This window comes from Rhinopithecus bieti, unplaced genomic scaffold (genome assembly GCF_001698545.2).
Source record: "Rhinopithecus bieti isolate Rb0 unplaced genomic scaffold, ASM169854v2 scaffold_425, whole genome shotgun sequence".
Taxonomy (NCBI): Eukaryota; Metazoa; Chordata; class Mammalia; order Primates; family Cercopithecidae; genus Rhinopithecus; species Rhinopithecus bieti.
The window spans coordinates 547,719-566,796 of record NW_016803361.1 but is presented as its reverse complement, the minus strand read 5'-3'; the positions used below and the strand labels follow the sequence as shown (position 1 = coordinate 566,796).

The following is a 19,078-nucleotide window of genomic DNA, read 5'->3' as shown; positions in this document are numbered from 1 at the left end:
ATGGCGTGAACCCAGGAGGCGGAACTTGCAGTGAGCCGAGCTAGCGCCACTGCACTCCAGCCTGGGCAACAGAGCGAGACTCTGTCTCAAAATAAATAAATAAATAAATAAATAAATAAATAAATAAATAAATAAATACCAATTTTTTTCCAGGAAAATCTTAAACGGCTAAGAGACAGCATCACCCGAAGACAGAGAGAGAAGCAAAAATCAGGAAAGCAGACAGGTATGTGGCTTCCTAGGGTGCTGCATTGTATGGGACATTGCTGTCATCTGTTGTCCTTTACTCTCCTTTTGGCTGTGGCCTGAGTGGGCAGAGCACTTGCCCAGCATTTGTCACACTCTTTACAGATCTGGGTCCCCCACTAGACTATAAAGACCTTTTGCACAATGGTTATATCTTATTTATTCTGTAAACAATCTGGTACCTGATACATAAGACATGCACAGAAGTGAATAAGTGGATTCGGCTCTGCATCCTTCCACCTTTTCACTCAAAGAGGATGGTGATACTTCCTCTGCAGGCCCCTCACTCTCCCCTTGGCAGTTAGGAGGATGTATGTTTTTTAAGCAGAAAAAGGAAAAATCCCGTATACACGGTGTCTGTTTCTGATTCTGGTGAGCAATGGTGTCATCTGCATCCACACCATTTAGTGCTTCAGAAGCCCATGCCCCAGGTGTAGCAGGGCTCCCACGGTGCAATAGCAGGGCCACAAATTCCAGTGGTGCACACTATGGACTGGGCCCGCTCCCCTTAAGCCTACCCTCTGTGCCAGCCATGTGGCACCACCATCCCTGAGCAAGAAGTTGGCGTTTACCCACAATGCATCTTCCCACAGAGAGTCTCTGGAATAGTGGGCCTCTGTGATTAACCGAGGCCAACCTTATAGCAAGAGGAGCATGCAGGAGAAGGCTTTCAGAGGCACTCAGATCTTGAATGGATGGAGCCCTATTACATGAAGAACCAAGTTAAAATCTAGGTCTGTTTGTGCACAGCTTCCACAGTCTCTCTCCAGCTGCCATCAACTGCCTGATTTCCCATGAACCTAGTGGGACTGGTAACACCCTGGTCTCCAAACAGGACATTCTCTCCTGCCATGGGCCCCTTGCTCATGCCATGCCTCTTCCTTCTTACCTGTATGAAAACTACTGGGCTGCAAGATCCAGCCCTGGCAGTCCCTTCTCAGTAACAGCTTCCTGGACCACCCTAGGACATGGTATTCCTTACTCGTTCAAGCGTATGTGGGACCTACCACTCCTTCCATTCATCTGGCACTTCTCTTTTTCTGTCTCTGGTTGCTATCACCTCATTCTTTCATCCAAGCCATCAGCAGTCCACAGATGTCCAAAGCGCATCCTAAATCTGGTCATTTCTAACCATCTCCCATGGCACTGCTGCAGCCAAGCCATATCATCTCGTGACTAGACTAAGAGAGTAGCCACTCAGTCATCTCCCCATATTCACTCTTGTCTCTCTATAGTTAACCCATCGTAGCCAATGATGTTTAAAAAATTTAAAAATCAGATAATGCTATACCCTTGATGAAAGCCTTCCAGGGGCCCCTGTCCCACTCAGGGTAAAATCACATTCCTGCTCACAGCCTACAAGGCCCTATGTGATCTGACCCCTGAGCTCATCCTCCATTCTCCCCCAAACCCTGTGCCACAGTCCCTGGACTCCTTTTTATTGCTCTGACAAGCCAAGAGCATTTCTCCCTCAGGGCCTGTGCACTTGCCATTCCCCTGCCTTTCCCCATATCTTCACCTTCCGGCCCTTTTCATCCTTTAGAGTTCAGTGTAGCCCTTTTCATCCTTCAGAGTTCAGTGTAGCATCTCCTCATCAGAGGCCTTCTCTGCCATTCTCTCCAGAGTAGCCCTCCACGACTCACTTCCTGTTCCCTGGCGTCCTCTCTTTTCACATATCACAGACTGGAATCATCTTAGGTTTCTGTCCTCAAGGTTATGGTCCAACACCCCATCTCCCTCCTACTAGAAGCTCCACTTGGGCAAAAACTTGTCTGCTGTGTGCTCCGGGGAGTCCCCAGTGCACAGAACAGTACAGTGATGGAGCTCTAGAAGGCTTTGTTGGAATGGTTGGTTTCAGGAAACTGTTTGGTGACACCACTCATTCATTCCACACTTAACAAGCACCAGGCACTCTGCCAAATACAGAGACCTATGAGACACTTGCTTCACCATCTGGTAGCTAATGAGTCAGTTATCTTTGTATTCACACAGGTCTGGCTTGCCCTACTAGGGTCTGTTCCACCATGCCTAACACAGTGTTTTGAAGACAGTACTAACCTAGCTAATGTTAATGATTTTGGGAGAAGAGGGGTTAAGAGGTTTTAACCATTGCAGAAGGTCAGAGAGATCATCCTATGACTTCTGCTTGGGTGTCTGGATTTTAAATTTATGCTGCTGGTACCTGAGTTCACACTTGTCTGTCCTCCTGGTTGAGAGGAAGAGAAAGGAGAGAAAACAGAAAAGCTTTTCGAGACCTACACAGTCATCCTAGGGTCAGATAATAGGGGTCTCAGTGATAAAAGAGCTGAGATGCTTTTTAAAACTAGAGTCCATAGATAATCCAAAGATAGAAGTGTTGATGAAATGAAACATTTCAGGTTTTTAAATACAGACAGCATCAAGAAACCTGTGATTTGGCAGTGCACCCAGTGTTTGAAGGCCCAGGAGTCCTAGTGTTGGAGTCACGTGTGCTCAGCAGTCTGGGCTCAAGACCTGAGCCTTCTGGGTCTCATCACATTCTGACCACTCACCTGGGCTCCACCTGGTGCCACTGGAGGTACTGAAGCAGGACAGACGCACATGCAGAGGAGTAGAGGGGTACAGGGATGGACTCTGGAGCCAGCGAGGTTGGGATCAAATTCCTTCTCACTGCTCACCCCTCACTAGCTGGGGGCTGTGGGCAAGATATTTCACCTTCCTGAGCGTCAGTCCTCCTTTGCAAAATGGTAAAAGTGAAAGTGCCCACCCCAGTAGGGAGCATTGAATGATTGAGGGTATAACCAGTGCCCAGCACAGTGCCTGGCACATGGGAGTACTCCTAAAAGTGTCTGCACTCATGATTACACAGAGGTCCACACACCAGCTGGGGTCCTCTCAGGCAGGGCCATCCAGAATGAATAACAAGTTCTGAAACATTATGCAAGGTTCACCCAAGGCTGTTCAGGCTGTGAACAAATGATTTATGCCCACCAGTAGCTATAGTCTAAATCAGAATGGTCAATGTCTACAATTTACCAAAAGAACATGGCTTAGTTTGCCCATCTGCAGCCCCCATCCCCCACTCTCCAAGAAGCAGACCCTCTGACAAGGACATTTTGGTGAGAGGGATGTTAAGTATTTGTACTTTTTATATCAGGTGCTTTAATCAAGTCATAACTATTGAGAGATTAAACTGTATATAATTTGATACCAAAGAAGAATGACCAGGCACAGCAAGCAATCTATATGGGAGAATATTCTGCCTGTTGGCCCCAAGGGCCTCCTTATTAGTGGTTTTTATTGTAATAAAATATACATAACATAAAATTCACCATGTGAACCATTTTAAAGTGTATAATTCAGGCTGGGTGTGGTGGCTCACACCTGTAATCCCGGCACTTTTGGAGGCTGAAGTGGGAGGATCACTTGAGGCCAGGAGTTTGAGAGCAGCCTGGCCACCATGGCAAAACCTTGTCTCTAACAAAAATACAAATATTAGCTGGGTGTGATGGCACGTGCCTCTAGTCCCAGCTACTCAGGAGGCTGAGGCAGGAGAACTGCTTGAACCCGGTAGGTGGAGATTGCAGTGAGCCAAGGTGGCACCACTGCACTCCAGCCTGGGCGACAGTGCGAGACTCTGTCTCAAAAAAAAAAAAAAGTATACAATTCAGTGGCATAAAGTACATTCACAGTGTTGTGCCAGCATTACCACTTCCATTTCTAGAACTTTTCTCCCCTGATAAGGATTTGAGAGCAAACAGCTGGTGTGGGAGGTGATCCCAGGGAATGTGGTGGGGGATGGAGAAGTGAGACAGGTAGGAGCCAGTGGAGAACACCCATCTGAGCGATGAGACAGCTGGGACGTTTACACAGCAGCCCCCATCCGCCGTTGGTAGAGGCCTGCTTGGAGAGGGTCACTCGTCATTCTGCTACGAGAAACAGCCTCAGGCAATTGGAAGTTGGACCCTGTACTGCATGCTGAGGTCCAAGGGTGGCATTTACCAAAGTGAGGGCATCATTTATGGTTGAGTAAATATGACATATTATTGACACATGGTAACATTGATCTATAGGAAAATTAGGGTTGATGAATAACGTTTGTGCTTAAAGGATCTTTTCTAAGAATGTAACCCATTCTAAACACAATGACTGATTTTTCATTTGAAAACTTTGTTTGCCTTAGGGAAAAAATATTAATCTTTAATTTGGGTTAGAACGCCAAAGAGAATTAAAAATTAAGGCTGTTCTTAATAACTTGACCGTTTTTCTTCAACCCCAGGGGATTGTTTGCTCTTACTGGGCTGGTCCAGAGCATTGATGGCGTAGGAAATTAGAGAAGGGCTGGTGAGGGCCATGGCCTCACAGAGAAGATAATCAATATTTGTGTTCTGGGTGTGTCCTGTGGAGCAGGACATAGAGGAGCTAACTGGGTCCCAGGAAACTTGGCTTCTGATTCCTGTTTTGTCACTGAATCACTTTATGATCCAATTCCTTTAACCACTCTGTGCCTCAGTTTCCTCACTGGGGGCTATACCTGACTTACTTACTTAATGGAGAAGTCATGAAGTTTAAAGGAGGTATAATAATGCATCTAAATGCACTTTGGGAAAGCACTATGCAATATAGTCGTGATAATTATTCCTAGCATTGTACCTTTATTCAAAGATATCAGGATTTTATAAACATTCGGACTGGTTCTACCTGATTTTTTGAACTTTTGACCCCCTGTTTTTTTCCTGTATATTTTACTTTCCTTCTTTATAGAACTAGTTGAGGTTAAAAAGTTGCCTCCTTGAAGTTAATTAAGCAAACCAGAATCTCCCTTAAAAAAAAAAAAGATTTTTGGCTGGGCGTGGTGGCTCATGCCTGTAATCCCAGCACTTTGGGAGGCCGAGATGGGTGGATCATGAGGTCAAGAAATCGAGACCATCCTGGCCAACATGGTGAAACCCCGTCACTACTAAAAATGCAAAATTTAGCTGGGCGTGGTGGTGCATGCCTATAGTCCCAGCTACGCGGAGGCTGAGGCAGGAGAATTGCTTGAATCCAGGAGGTGGAGGCTGCAGTGAGCCAAGGTGGTGCCACTGCACTCCAGCCTGTGACAGAGCGAGATTCTGTCTCAAACAAACAAACAAACAAATGAACGAACAAACAAAAAACGATCTTTAAAAATCTAGGCCAGAGCTGGAAGAAAAATAAAAAGACTGACACTCATTTGGTCTCTAAGATACTGTGGGTTCCACCCATGTGAGAGTGCCCTTGGCTATCTTTTGCCCAAGTAGCTCCAAGCTGGGGTGGGTGTTTCCATGGCATGGTTGTAGCCAAGAGAGCCCCAGCATGTAAGAAAGACCTGGATTACACAAAAACCTAGGAAGCTGGTTGGACACTTGGACCATACACTACACCTGAAGCCAGAGTCTCCAGATGAGGAAGGCTCATGCCTATGCAAGCCAACAATCCACTCTGATCATTCGCTGTGCAGAATGTTCACTGGGGGATTTGGTGTGCCCTGTCCTCTGGCTGCTCCTTCATCCTGTTCCAGTTTATCCATTCACCCTGCCAGATTTCTGGCTTTGGTAGGTGGAGCCACCTCTGCCCCTGGACCCTCTGAACTTCCTGCCACACCTGTCCCCTAGAAGGGTAGAGGTGGAGGAGGAAGTGGTACCGGAAGATAAAAGCACACGTCCCCAAAGCTAACACCTCTTCTACCCAAGTTTGTACAGCCACCGCTGTATAAACCCTGCCCCTGGGCTTGAGAAGGTCCCAGGCAGCCGGGTGAGTCTTGAGCTAGGAGCACATCTTGCCTTCAGGAAGAAGTTGGTGCTGCTGCCCCAGACTTTTCTACTCATCAGAGGAGCCGTTTTCTGCTCCTAGAATCCAGCATTGGAAATGTAGGGAGGAACAGAGATAACCTCTGGGCAGGGCTAAGCCAGTAAGGAGGTCAGATCAGTGCTTTGTTCGACAAAGGCATCAGCTCTCTTTACCCCATGGGCCTTGCAAGTCACAAAATTTTTCATAGGCCTGAAGGACCTCCTTTCATTAGCTTTCTGGGTCATGACTGTGCGTGTGGGCCACCCACCCCACACCCACCCACCCACCATCCATCCCTTATGCAGAGAGCGAGAGGCTGTACGAGCAGTGGTTAAGAGCCTAGACTTCGGAGCCTGGGTTCAAATCCCAGCTCTGCTGCTTACCAGCTGTTTGACAGGACATGCTACATCACTTCTCTGTACCTTAGTTTCTGCTGGCATTGATGATAATAATATTTATTTCTTGGGTGTTATGAGGGTTAAATGAGTGAAAAATACTAAAGCTTTCAGAACTGTGCTTGTTGCATAGCGCAGCCTGTTTCTACAGTCAAGGATGGACATACCCCTCCTCAGATGAGGGTAGTGATTCAGAGAGGAGAGCTGTCTTGCTGGAGTTCCACAGCTGCTAAGTGGCAGGGCTGAGGGCCCAAACCTTTCTCTTATGGTTTGTTCTTTCTGCTCCCTGATGCAGAAGCACTTCTCTGTCCCTTTCTCACATTATTCTATCCCTCTCTTCAGTCTCTCAGTGACAGACACACAGGATTCAGTAGTTTCAGTGCTGAAGGGGAGAGGGCCACCAACCCAGGGCCGCTCCCTCTCCCATGGTCTTTTCCCCTCCCCCTCCCTTGCAGGCTCCAGGCGGAGGAAAGCTGCTGGGCAGCTTGGTAGGTGACAGTCTGGTATCTTGACAGCTTATCCCTCTTTCCTCCAATTCCAGACTTGGAGATCACGGTCCCAATTCGGCACTCACAGCACCTGCCTGCGAAAGTGGAGTTTGGAGTCTATGAGAGTGGCCCCAGGAAAAGTGTCATTCCCCCCAGGACGGAGCTGAGACGGGGAGACTGGAAAACAGACAGCACCTCCAGCACAGCAAGTGAGCAGCTGGGGGTGCAGGGGGTGCGGTCTTCTCGGCTGGGCTCCAGCTGGCGCCCTTGGGCCTTAGGAAACATCCTCTTAAGAGCCCAGGAGATCTCCAGTGGGGCCTGGTTTGGGTTTGAGAGGTGTAAAAGGTGGGGCAGAGTTACTGTTTGTCTGTGAGGTTTGCTTTGTATCCCATGAAGCCCGGTTACTTGATAATTATTACTCTAGCCCTTTTCTAAATATCAAAACCTAATACTAATAGTTAACATTTATTGAGCATTTACTATATTCTAAGCCTCTTTATAGATTATCTAATTTAATTCTCACTGAAGCTCTATGAAATAGGGACTGTCATCTCTGTTTACTGAGGAGGAAGCAGGAGGCTTACTGCTCTGGCCTAGGTTAAATAGCTAATGTGGAGTAGCCGGAATTTGAACTCATTCTGGATACAGAGCCAAGACTCTTAGCCACCATTCTTTGCTGCTTCCTCAACTATCATAAAGCAAGGGAAAGGGCACAGAGTCAGAAATATCAGAAAATAATGGACTCAAGTAAAATAAAAAGAAAGAAGAAAAAAAGAAAATAATAGACTCAAATTCGAACGTTCCAACTTTACAGGCAAGTTGAGGATCTAATGAGGAAATGCCTTCCTTTTGGCTGGAAGGCTTCAATAGTCATCTGATTGCACAGACAATACAGCCTGATGCACCAGGCAGGAGCTGAGGGCTTTGTTCCCGTATCCAGGGCAGTGTTAGCTGACTCCAGACACACTGGGTTCACAAGCCACATAGATTGAGTTTCTCTTATTTCATACATTTCAGTGCTAACAAAACAGCTAGGAAAGCAATAAAAGAGCCAGAGAGCAACTGAATTTCAGGACTCATATCTCCTTAAATGTCGGGCAGAGAACCCCATAACGCATGTTGCAGCAGGAAGGTTATCTAACCCAGGGGTTCTTAATCTTTTCTGCATCACAAAGCTCCTTGAGAATCTGATATATACTTTGGTTCTGTCCCCCAGACACACGCACAGGTGTATGCATGTGTATGTGTGCACACACACACAATTTTGCCCACCCATGGACTTAGGTCAAGAACCTCTGAGCTAGTTTTCCTTCATCCTGTATAGATGGGGTATTTGTGACCCAGAAAGAGACAGAATTTTGCCCAAGGTTACATAGCCAGTGAATGGCAAAGGTGCGAGTAGATCCTAGCTCCTTTCTCTTTCAGGTGAATGTTTCTGCCATCATTACCTGTCAAAACAGACCCACACCCTATCACATGACTGCCTGGGAAGTCTAGTCTGGACAGAGGAGAAAACTTCCCCTTACTTAATGGGGGTGATCATTTGTATGCAAAGCCCACTGGGAGCAATTTGAGAATTCTGACAAGTTCAGGAATGGGAGAGATGTCCTCAGGGATCACAGGTGGCAGAAGGAGCAAGGGACAGCTGGCTATCTCTGTCTCTCAGACCTGTGGAAGAGGAGAGGAGAAGTGGTAGAACCCTCTCAGGGTGAGGACAGTGCATCCCAGGGTTGGTGAGGAGAGTGACAGCTGGAAATTTAACAAGACAAATGCACTAGTTTCAGGTTCAGAGTAATTGAACAGATTTTGTGTATATGTTTTCTGGGGGATAGCCTGGGGTGAGGAGAAGATGGGAAGAATAAACTGTACTTTTCCCCTTGTGCAGTGGTTTAGTACCCAGGGTTGGCTGGCTCATCTGGTTAGAAAATGTTACTAAATGACAGACCAATGAATTTTACTCTACTTTGTGGCTGTGGTCTGCATCCAGCCCGTGATACAGTTTCCATTATCTATTGCCATGCAATAAACCATGCCAAAACATAGTGGCTTAAAACAACCCTTTATTTATGCCTTATCCTACAACTTAAACAGGACTCAGTGGGGATGGTGGTTCATCTCTCCTCTGTGGCATCAGCTGGGGTCACTCATGAGTCAGCATTCAGCTGTAAGCTCTGCTTGTCCTGGAACATCCAAGGAAACCTCTCATCCTCCAGGGCCTCTCTACACGTGGCCTTTAATTCATAGCCTTTTATATGGCAACACGATCTGTAGAGGGAATAGGCCAAAAGGAAAAGCCCCAGTGTGCTAGTGCCTATCAAGCTTTGGCTTGCATCACACTTGCTAATGCCATATTGGCCAAAGCAGGTCATGTGGCTAAGCTAGAGTGCGGCAGGGGGCAGGAGCATACAAAGGTGTGGATCCTGGGCGAGGGGTTGACTGGGGTCACTAGGGGTTAGTCTTACCATCTTGAAATGGATAACAGTGCAGATAGCTGCTTCCGTTAATCAAATGCTTACTCTTTGCGTGCCCTGTGCCAAGCATGTCACCATATTTTCGGGTTCATTTTATATAACAGCGCTGTGAGTTTCTAGATAAGAAAATGGAACAGAGAGGGTAGGCGACTTGCCCCAAGTCTCTTGGCAAGCAAGCAGGGGGTCTGGGATTCACATCCACATCTTCCTGTGCTTTCAACTGTGGGGATGCACTGCCTTCCAAATAGAAATAGTTCCCATGGCAGGGAGGGAGAGTGAGGATGGCCCAGCTTATCCACCAACTGCCCCTTAACCCCCTGAGTCACACCCTTAAAAAAGCACTGTTTGTATTATGGTGCAGCTGTCATCTCTTGGGAACCATGGAAAAACAGTTGCAGGTTAAATCTGGTTATAACTAAAAATTCAAGTGCCAGATACTAGTGTTATGTTTAAGAGAACAAAAATTGCATAACAGAAAGGTTGTTGACCTCCTAGGTTGTCTGGCCCAAGTTTCTTTTTTCTTTCTTTCTTTTTTAAAACAAACTCTAATTTCAAGTGTAACCAAGGTTCTTAAGAATCATAGTATACATTTATATGGTCATTTTTTTCTCTCACTCATTGATCCACCAAATACTGAGGACAGCTCTGTGTATCCTGAGCTAGGCTGTATGCTAGAGAACCAAAGATGAAAAAGAACCAGAGCCTGTCCTTAAGAGGCTTGTAACGGAGGAGAGAAAGTACACGAGTAGCATGGCATTAGATGCTTGTCTGGTACTTCTCCCCTGATAGTAGAAGCCTACCAAGGGGTGGGCACTGCCCCTCTTCCCCCTGGCAAGTGTGAAGATGATGGGAGCTGGGGTGAGAGTCTCCTAACAACTGTGCAGCCTAAAGGGGATTTGGGCAAGCAAGTCATCAGCCTGGAGAGGAGGAGGGCCAGGGCCAAGGTTCAGAGCCAAACACTGGGATTGAAGATTTAAGAATGCCAGCAGAAGGGACGGGGGAACTGATGGCTATGAGTTTCCGAAGTCATGGAGCCGATGCCTGTGGCAGCTTTATTACTTCTTGCTAGTAGATAAACTTCAAAGGGATTATGGCTCATCATAAGGGAATGTGATGGACAATGAGGAATGGCATGGGGAGGCTTAGCCACAAAGGGATGGGGGCCCGTGGGCCCGAGGGGTTACTTTTAGTTGGGGCAATGTGGGAAGGTTTTGATAGCATTTGTCCTGAGCCTTGGAGACTGAGGAGGTTTTAAACTTGTGGACAAGAGTGGGCTGTGGGCTGGGAAGAGTAGGGAGAAAAAGACAGCCTGGTCCTTGAACAGTGTTACGTATGGGTAACGAGTAGAAAGCGACAGGATCACATGTTCCTTTTTTTTTTTTTTTTTTTGAGACGGAGTCTCACTCTGTCACCCAGGCTGAAGTGCAGTAGCACGATCTCAGCTCACTGCAATCTCTGCCTCCCAGGTTCAAGCAGTTCTCTGCCTCAGTCTCCCAAGTAGCTGGAATTACAGGCACCCACCACCACGCCCAGCTAATTTTTGTATTTTTAGTAGATACGGGGTTTCACCATCTTGGCCAGGCTGGTCTTGAACTGCTGACCTCGTGATCTACCCACCTCGGCCTCCCAAAGTGTTGGGATTACAGGCGTGAGCTACCTCACCCAGCTCATGTTCCTTAATAAACAAATTCTGCATCCCCTGAATTATAGAAACATTTTGACATATTATTTTAAATTTAAAAATCTGCCCCCCCAAAATAATTTAAAATTATAACCTTAACCTGCTCTATTCAAGCTAACATTTAAATTAATTTACTCAAAGTTGATATCAGAATGCAGTCAAAACTATTTTTTGACTACCTATAAACTTACATGACCAGGAGCTATTTGAAGTGGAAATTCAGCAAACCTAAGATCTTGACTATGTTGTTAGTAAGAATATTGGAAAATTAAAGTTAAGATCTCCTTGTTTTTGTTGAGTAACTCTTATTCTTTCTTCTTCTCTGCTAGATCACCGTGTGCTGGGGCTTAAAATGCTGTGCTGTCCAGTATGGTAGCCACTGGCCACATGTGGTTATTTAAATTTTTAAGTTAATTACGACTAAATAAAATTTAAAATTCATTTCCTTGGTTGCACTAGCCATGTTTCCCACTTGCTACCACATTGGATAACACCTAATAAAAGATGCCCTGAAAGTTCTGTTGGATGGTGCTATTCTAATGATGCAGGTGATAAATTCCCAACTGAAAAGCCTCAAGCGCCTAAACTCTCCCAGTCACAATTCTGACCATGAACATAAATTATACTTTTGAGGGCCGGGCATGGTGGCTCATACCTGTAATCCCAGCAATTTGGGAGGCCAAGGTGGGTGAATCATGAGGTCAGGAGTTTGAGACCAGCCTGGCTAACATGGTGAAACGCCATCTCTACTAAAATACAAAAATTAGCCAGGCACAGTGGCATGTGCCTGTAGTCCCAGCTACTTGGGAGGCTGAGGCAGGAGAATCGCTTGAACCTGGGAGGCGGAGGTTGCAGTGAGCTGAGATTGTGCCACTGCACTCCAGCCTGGGTAACAGAGCAAAACTCAGTTTGGGGGGAAAAAAAATTATACTTTTGAGTGTGTACTTTGCATTTTGTTTTGTGTCAAAGGGTCTGGCCGCTTATTACAAGGCATGTCTGCATGGGTGATACATACCCGTTTGCTAGAATTTCTAAGTAAAAAACTGCAGCAACAAAGTTAGTTTGCAGATTTTAGAAATACCACTGAAGAGCTGAGAATCAGAACATCTTTTTTTTTTTTTTGAGACGGAGTCTTGCTCTGTCGCCCAGGCTGGAGTGCAGTGGCGTGATCTCGGCTCACTGCAAGCTCCGCCTCGTGGGTTCACGCCATTCTCCTGCCTCAGCCTCCTGAGTAGCTGGGACTACAGGCGCCCGCCACCTCGCCCGGCTAGTTTTTTGTATTTTTTAGTAGAGACGGGGTTTCACCATGTTAGCCAGGATGGTCTCGATGTCCTGACCTCGTGATCCGCCCATCTCAGCCTCCCAAAGTGCTGGGATTACAGGCTTGAGCCACCGCGCCCGGCTGAGAATCAGAACATCTTTGCTGTCTTGTCCTTCAATTTGGAGCACTAATATCAAACATGATTTTCATAGGGGTTAAATGGCAATCACATTTTCAAAGCCCTCAGTCAATGGTAGCAGTAATGCCAAAGTTAGTCATCAGAAAGTCAATAATTTTTTCCATGCTGAAAGAAAAACTGAACTCGAATAAAATGGTATAAGGCTGGACATAGTGGCTCACACTTGTAATTCTAGCACTTTGGGAGGCTGAGGCAGGAGGATCGCTTGAGCCCAAGAGTTGAAGACCAGCCTGCGCAACAGAGTGAGATCCTGTTGCTACAAAAAAAAAAAAAAAAAGAAAGAAAATGGGCTAGGAGTGGCGGCACACACCTGTAGTCCCAGCTACTTAGGGGGCTAAGGCAGGAGGATTGTTTGTGTCCAGGAGTTTGAGGCTACCGTGAGCTGTGATCATACCACTGCACTCCAGCAAGACCTTGTCTCTAAAAAAACAAAAAGTATAAGATGGCCAAAGTTTGAAGAACCCCATACTTACAGCTTATGTATTATTTATATCAATAAAACTAAGTAAGTGCTAGAGTTCTCTATTTTATTTTAGCCTGAAAGAATCCTCAATCCGGCTGATTTTCTTTCTACCCTTTAGGTAGCACGAGTAACCGCTCCAGCACCCGGAGCCTCCTCAGTGTGAGCAGCGGGATGGAAGGGGACAATGAGGTGAGAGCTGGGACTCCACCCCACCTATCTTGTCCTAGGGGTTGTTTCATCGCAAGAGATAGAAACTCAGGTGAAAGGGGCCAGACACAGAAGGTCATATATTATAGGATTCCATTTATATGAAATGCCAGAGTGGGCAAATCCACAGAGACAGTTTGCAGATTGGTGGTTGCCAGGGCTGGAGGGAGGAGGAATGGGAAGAAACTGCTTAATGGGGACAGGGGTATTAGTCAGGGTTCTCTAGAGGGACGTGTGTGTGTGTGTGTGTGTGTGTGTGTGTGTGTGTGTGTGTGTGGCGTTTATTAAGTATTATTAACTCACACAATCACAGAGTCCCACAATAGGCTGCCTGCAAACTGAGGAGCAAGGAAGCCAGTCCAAGTCCCTGGAACAGGAGAACTTGGAGTCCAGTGTTTGAGGGCAGGAAGCATGCAGCATGGGAGAAAGATGTAGGCTGGGAGGCTAAGCCAGTTTCTCCTTTTCACATTGTTCTGACTGCTTTATATTCACTGGCAGCTGACTAGATAGTGCCCACGCAGATTAAGGGTGGGTCTGCCTCCCCCAGCCCACTGACTCAAATGTTAATCTCCTTTGGCAACACCCTCGCAGACACACCCAGGATCAATACTTTGCATCCTTCAATCCAATCAAGTTGACAGTCAGTATTCACCATCACACAGGGTTTCTTTTTGGGTGATGAAAATGTTTTAAGACTAGACTAGATAGAGGGTGCACAACATTATAAATACACTCAATGCCACTGAATCGTCCACTTTAAAATGGTTAAGTTTATGTTAACTTCACCTCAATAAATAGAAAAGAAGGAAAGAAAGGAAGGAAGGAAATAGACAGCTGGAAATCCACTCTTACTAGTGAAACCAAAAGGGGCATCTGTGGGAAGGAGCCGATGAGTCTCAGGGGATCCAGGGTTAGGGGCCACCCTCCGGGTCTGGATTAGGAGCTGCAGGACCTGCCAGAGGGAACCGGGGTCACTGTTCTGTGTGTCCCAGGCCCAAAAGTTCTTTGGTCTCTGCTTCTCTGCACACATCCGCTTTCTTTCCCCTCACACTGCTGCCTTCTGCTTCTCCACAGTCCCCTGAGTCCACTAGGCCTCCGAGCAGGGAGTAAGTTGCTGCTTTAGGTTGAGGCCCCATTCCAAGTTGGCTCAATTTGGGACATGTGTATAGCTTGATCCAGGGACCAGTGGCTGGGACAAGCAGGAGGGGCCACATGGGTCACTGCCAACTCTGAAGCCTTCTGAGAAGGGTCCTTGGGTGGGCATTTCTAAGAAGCTTCCACCTGGTGCTGATGCTGACCAGCCACAGAGCACACTTTGAGTAGCAAGCAATTAGAATTCAGGCAATTAATGATCATTGGGGCCAGATTGTCTTCCTCAGTGACTTCAGGAGGAAATGGAAAGCTGCCAGGTATGGCTGGGTTGATTTTCAGTTTGCGAACAACCTTCAGTCCCAGCCTAAGGAGGACCAAGGGGCTTTTGGGTTATGGTTGTCCAGCTGTGCTGGTTGCTGAATGTAGTTTTCGCCTTTCTTTCTCATCTTGTTTCCTGTAGGATAATGAAGTCCCTGAGGTTACCAGAAGCCGCAGTCCAGGTCCCCCACAAGTGGATGGGACACCCACCATGTCCCATGAGAGACCCCCCAGGGTGCCTCCGAGGGCTGCCTCACAGAGGTAACATCAAAACTGATATGAAATTTTTCCCTTATCTCTGAATCCTAGGGGAGAATAGGACTTGGAAACACCTAAGATGACTAAAGAATAAGCACAGAGCTGGGCGCAGTGGCTCATACCTGTAATCCCAGCACTTTGGGAGGCCAAGGCGGGTGGATCACAAGGTCCGGAGATCGAGACCATCCTGGCTAATATGGTGAAACCCCATCTCTACTAAAATACAAAAAATTAGCTGGCCATGATGGCACACACCTATAGTCCCAGCTACTTGGGAGGCTTAGGCAGGAGAATCGCTTGAACCCGGGAGGCAGAGGTTGCAGTGAGCTGAGATCATGCTCCACACTGCACTCCACTCTAGTCTGGGCAACAGAGCGAGACTGTCTCAAAAAAAAAATAAATAAATAAGCACAGAGCTAACTGAAATGCCTGCTCCATTGGACATACTTTACTGTGGACCCTTCATTAATTAAGTGATGCATTATTTAGTTGCAAATACTTTAAATAGCAAATTCAATGTTTCATAAATGAAATACATTGAAAAATGTCAACTTTTAAAATAGGTTTTATCCATTTGGCTAGAATTCAACTCTCCAATAACTAATTCCCTTGGCTGGACTGTAGGGACAGTGCCTTTTGGGGAACAGAAAATATGAAGGAATTGGAAATGAAAATGCAGGTGACAGGCCACGTTGTATGGTGGTGGGAAGCCTGATTCTAGACCCCCCCTACCTGGGGTCAAGTCTCCAGCAGCTGTTTGCAAACTTGCAAGAACTATTTAACTTTAACTTTCATGTATTTCAATTTCCTTTTTTTTTTTCTTTTTTTTTTTTTTGAGATAGATTCTTGCTCTATTACCCAGGCTGGAGTGCAGTGGTGTGATCTCGGCTCACTGCAACCTCCGCCTGCTGGGTTCAAGTGATTCTCTTGCCTCAGCCTCCCAAATAGCTGGGATTACAGGTACCTGCCACCACGCCCGACTAATTTTTGTAATTTTAATAGAGACAGGGTTTCACCATGTTGACCAGGCTGGCCTTGAACTCCTGACCTCAGGTGATCTGCTCGCCTCGGCCTCCCAAAGTGCTGGGATTACAGACATGAGCCACCATGCCCAGCCTCAATTTCCTTGTCTATAAAATGGGGATAATAACAGAACTTTCTGCAGAGTCATAAGCACTGAGTTCTTGGCCTAGAGTAAGAACTCAGCAATATAAGTGATTTTTTATTTTATACAAGAGAGGAGTTAATATCTAGAGATTTGGAGATGACCATTAGACTAAAGAATTTGACTAATTTACTAGACTCTGACGTATGCCTTTGTTTATATGATACTTGGGCCTCTGGTAGGAACCTTTTCATGGTCTGGTCTTGTGGAGTACGGAAAAAGTGGTCACAGCTAGCTGTGTGTCCACAGATGCAGAAAGGAGCCCTTGGGAATAAAAGCCAAGGCCTGTCTTAGGAGTTAATTCTTTGATGTTTAAAATAAAATGTTCATGTGTTGATGTGGCATAAGGAAGGAGGAAGCTTTTCTTCAACCAGGGTTTTGGTTTGGTTTTTGCATTTTGAAACTTTTAGATGAAGCTCATCAGTGGAATTTGTTGAGAAAGTGCAACAAGGAGGCCTTTCTTCTGGTTTTCTGGAAAGAGAAGCTGGCTCTGTGCTAAGGATCTTTCCATTTCTCCCTTTGCTATTTATCACTTTCCCATGTGCTCACAGCAACATTTGTGTGTTGGCACTTGCTACTCAAACATCGCCCAGGCCCAAGCTGTGCCACATCCACCAGGCATGCGTCCCTGGTGTAGACTGGAGGGCATGGATTAGAATATTAGTCCTGGAAGGAAGCTTAGCAGCAATCTAGTCCCATCACCTGAATTTGCATTGTGCTCTGTTGCTTGAAAATTATTACATAGTTGGTGATTGGAGGGCTTACCAAGAGCAGTGATGGTGATAAATGCTGTTATTTATTGAAACTTACTATGTGGCAGGTATTCTGTTAAACACACTAAATGCATTATCCTGTTTAATTCTCTCCACAATCCTAAGAGGTAGGTATTCAGTGTTATCCCATTTTGCAGATGTAGAAACTGGGCTTGAGATTGGGTTGAGACTTGCTCTGTGTGGCAAACCTACCAGACTTCATCTCATAGGCATTGTTTTATACCTATCCAAGAAAGTCTAAGTATTAGAGTAGGAGGTTCAAGATCCAAGGCCTTTTATTCCTGAAGGTTGAGGACTTTGAAGGCAGTTGTCTAAATGTACCAAGATAAAAGAGTTGTCAAGTTTGAAACTTTAGCTATAAAATTTTGGTGGGATTTTGTTAACAGAAGAGAAAGAGAAAACAACCAGGGAAACAGGTTCCAAAAATTAAAGGATAGAAACTAGGAAGCATGTAAATGTGTAAAAAGAGACGGTGGTTGAGTTGTTTGGGGAGTCTGGAAGCATGTTGTGATAGAGATGGGGAGAGAAAAGGAGGAAAACATTTTTTGCTAAAGAAATAATGTTTACAAAGCAGTTTGTAATTGATAGAACTGGGGGTGTGGGTGCATTTTTGGTGTGAAAAAAGATGTGTGAGTATGCAATTTTCACAATAAAATAAGGAGATATTTGAGCAGATAATAAAATGGGTCTCTCTCCAGAATGGCTTCAATGCTTGACCTGCTTACAGACAGGATTGAAGGCTGACGTTGGTGTCCTAGACTCCATTGTCAGATCTGGGAATCAGCATCTCTTCTCTGCTTGTGTTCTAACCTCCCCGCTAAACCCTGGCCCAAACCAAACAGCACTGGTAGTACAGCCTCCATCCCACTCCATCCCAGTTCTGGTCCATGCTTCTGCTCACTCTACACGCTGTCCCACAGCTTGAATTGCCACCAGCAGACAAAGACCCCAAGTCTCCATCTCCATCTCAGCCTTCTCTTTCCTACAGTTGACTGGGGATCTTCACTCAGGGACCCCACCAATATCTCAAACATAGCCTGTGCAAAACGGAACTCATCAACCCACCTACCATTCTCTACCCCAAACTGCCTTCTTCTCATGAGTTCCCAGCCTGAGATAGTGGGACCATTCTCTCCCTTCCCTAAGCCCCAAACTTGGGAGTCATCCTCTATCCCTGCCCCCCTCGCAGCTCTCATATCCAGTGTGTCTTCAGGCTCTGTCCATTCTGCTGCTCTTTCAGCTGTTAGATCCACCCTCTTTTCCATCTGCTAGCACCTAAGTTCATTCCTGAAGGCCCACACTTACCTCCCTTCCTCCAGTCACTCCCTCCTCCACATTGCAGTCAGAGTGCCCTTTCTAGAACAGGAATAGCTGATGATGCCATTGCCTGGCATAAAAGCCTTCACATTTAATTCTGTGTATTTCAGCATTCTTTGGTTCTGCCTAGCTCAAGTCCTACCCCTCTCCTGTATTCACCAATGCTCTGCCACTTCAGCATTCCCAGTGAGCTCTGCCACTCTGTACTGTTTCTTTGCCCAATCTGTTGCTTTTGCCTGGAATGCTGTCTTCCTCCTCCCTTCTACTCTCTGCTTAGAAAATTCCTATACATCCTTTAAGACTCAGTTCAAACATCACCTCCTCTGTGAAGCCCTCTCTAATGTTCCCATGCAGAGTGAATCTTCTTTTGGTTTCCCAGGCACTCCTATTATATTCTATACTCTAATAATACACTCAGTGTTGCAACCCTTGTGTAGATGTGTCTCCTCAATGAATGGTGAACCTGTGAGACACTACTTTTGATTTTTAATTTTTTTTCTCCTATCCCTAGTGCCTGGCAGAGTTAACTGGCACATACTAGGAACTTAAAAGATATTCACTGTGTTAAGTGAATGGATGGAAGGATAGATTGGTATTGTTTGGGTTGGACTTCCGGACCTCTTAAAAAAGTAGTCACATGGCACAAATATACATATGTAACAAACCTGCACGTTATGCACATGCACCCTAGAACTTAAAGTATAATTAAAAAAAAAAAAAAAAGTAGCCACCCTCAAGCCTGTAATCCCAGCACTTTGGGAGGCCGAGATGGGCGGATCACGAGGTCAGGAGATCGAGACCATCTTGGCTAACCCGGTGAAACCCCGTCTCTACTAAAAAATACAAAAAACTAGCCGGGCGAGGTGGCGGGCACCTGGGATCCCCGCTACTCGGGAGTCTGAGGCAGGAGAATGGCATCAACCCAGGAGGCGGAGCTTGCAGGGAGCTGAGATC

At 46.1% G+C, this 19,078-nt stretch overlaps 1 protein-coding gene across 3 annotated transcripts in view; it reads left to right on the top strand.

The window, feature by feature from the left end:
* Positions 1-19,078, top strand: part of PIK3AP1 (phosphoinositide-3-kinase adaptor protein 1) — a 140,111-nt gene that overhangs the window by 115,608 nt on the left and 5,425 nt on the right. For all 3 annotated transcript variants that reach the window (XM_017880009.1, XM_017880020.1, XM_017880028.1), the window contains 4 exons: positions 154-226; positions 6,973-7,128; positions 13,113-13,183; positions 14,754-14,872. In XM_017880009.1, the coding sequence (XP_017735498.1) occupies positions 154-226; positions 6,973-7,128; positions 13,113-13,183; positions 14,754-14,872 (419 nt within the window). The remainder of the gene's footprint in view (positions 1-153; positions 227-6,972; positions 7,129-13,112; positions 13,184-14,753; positions 14,873-19,078) is intronic.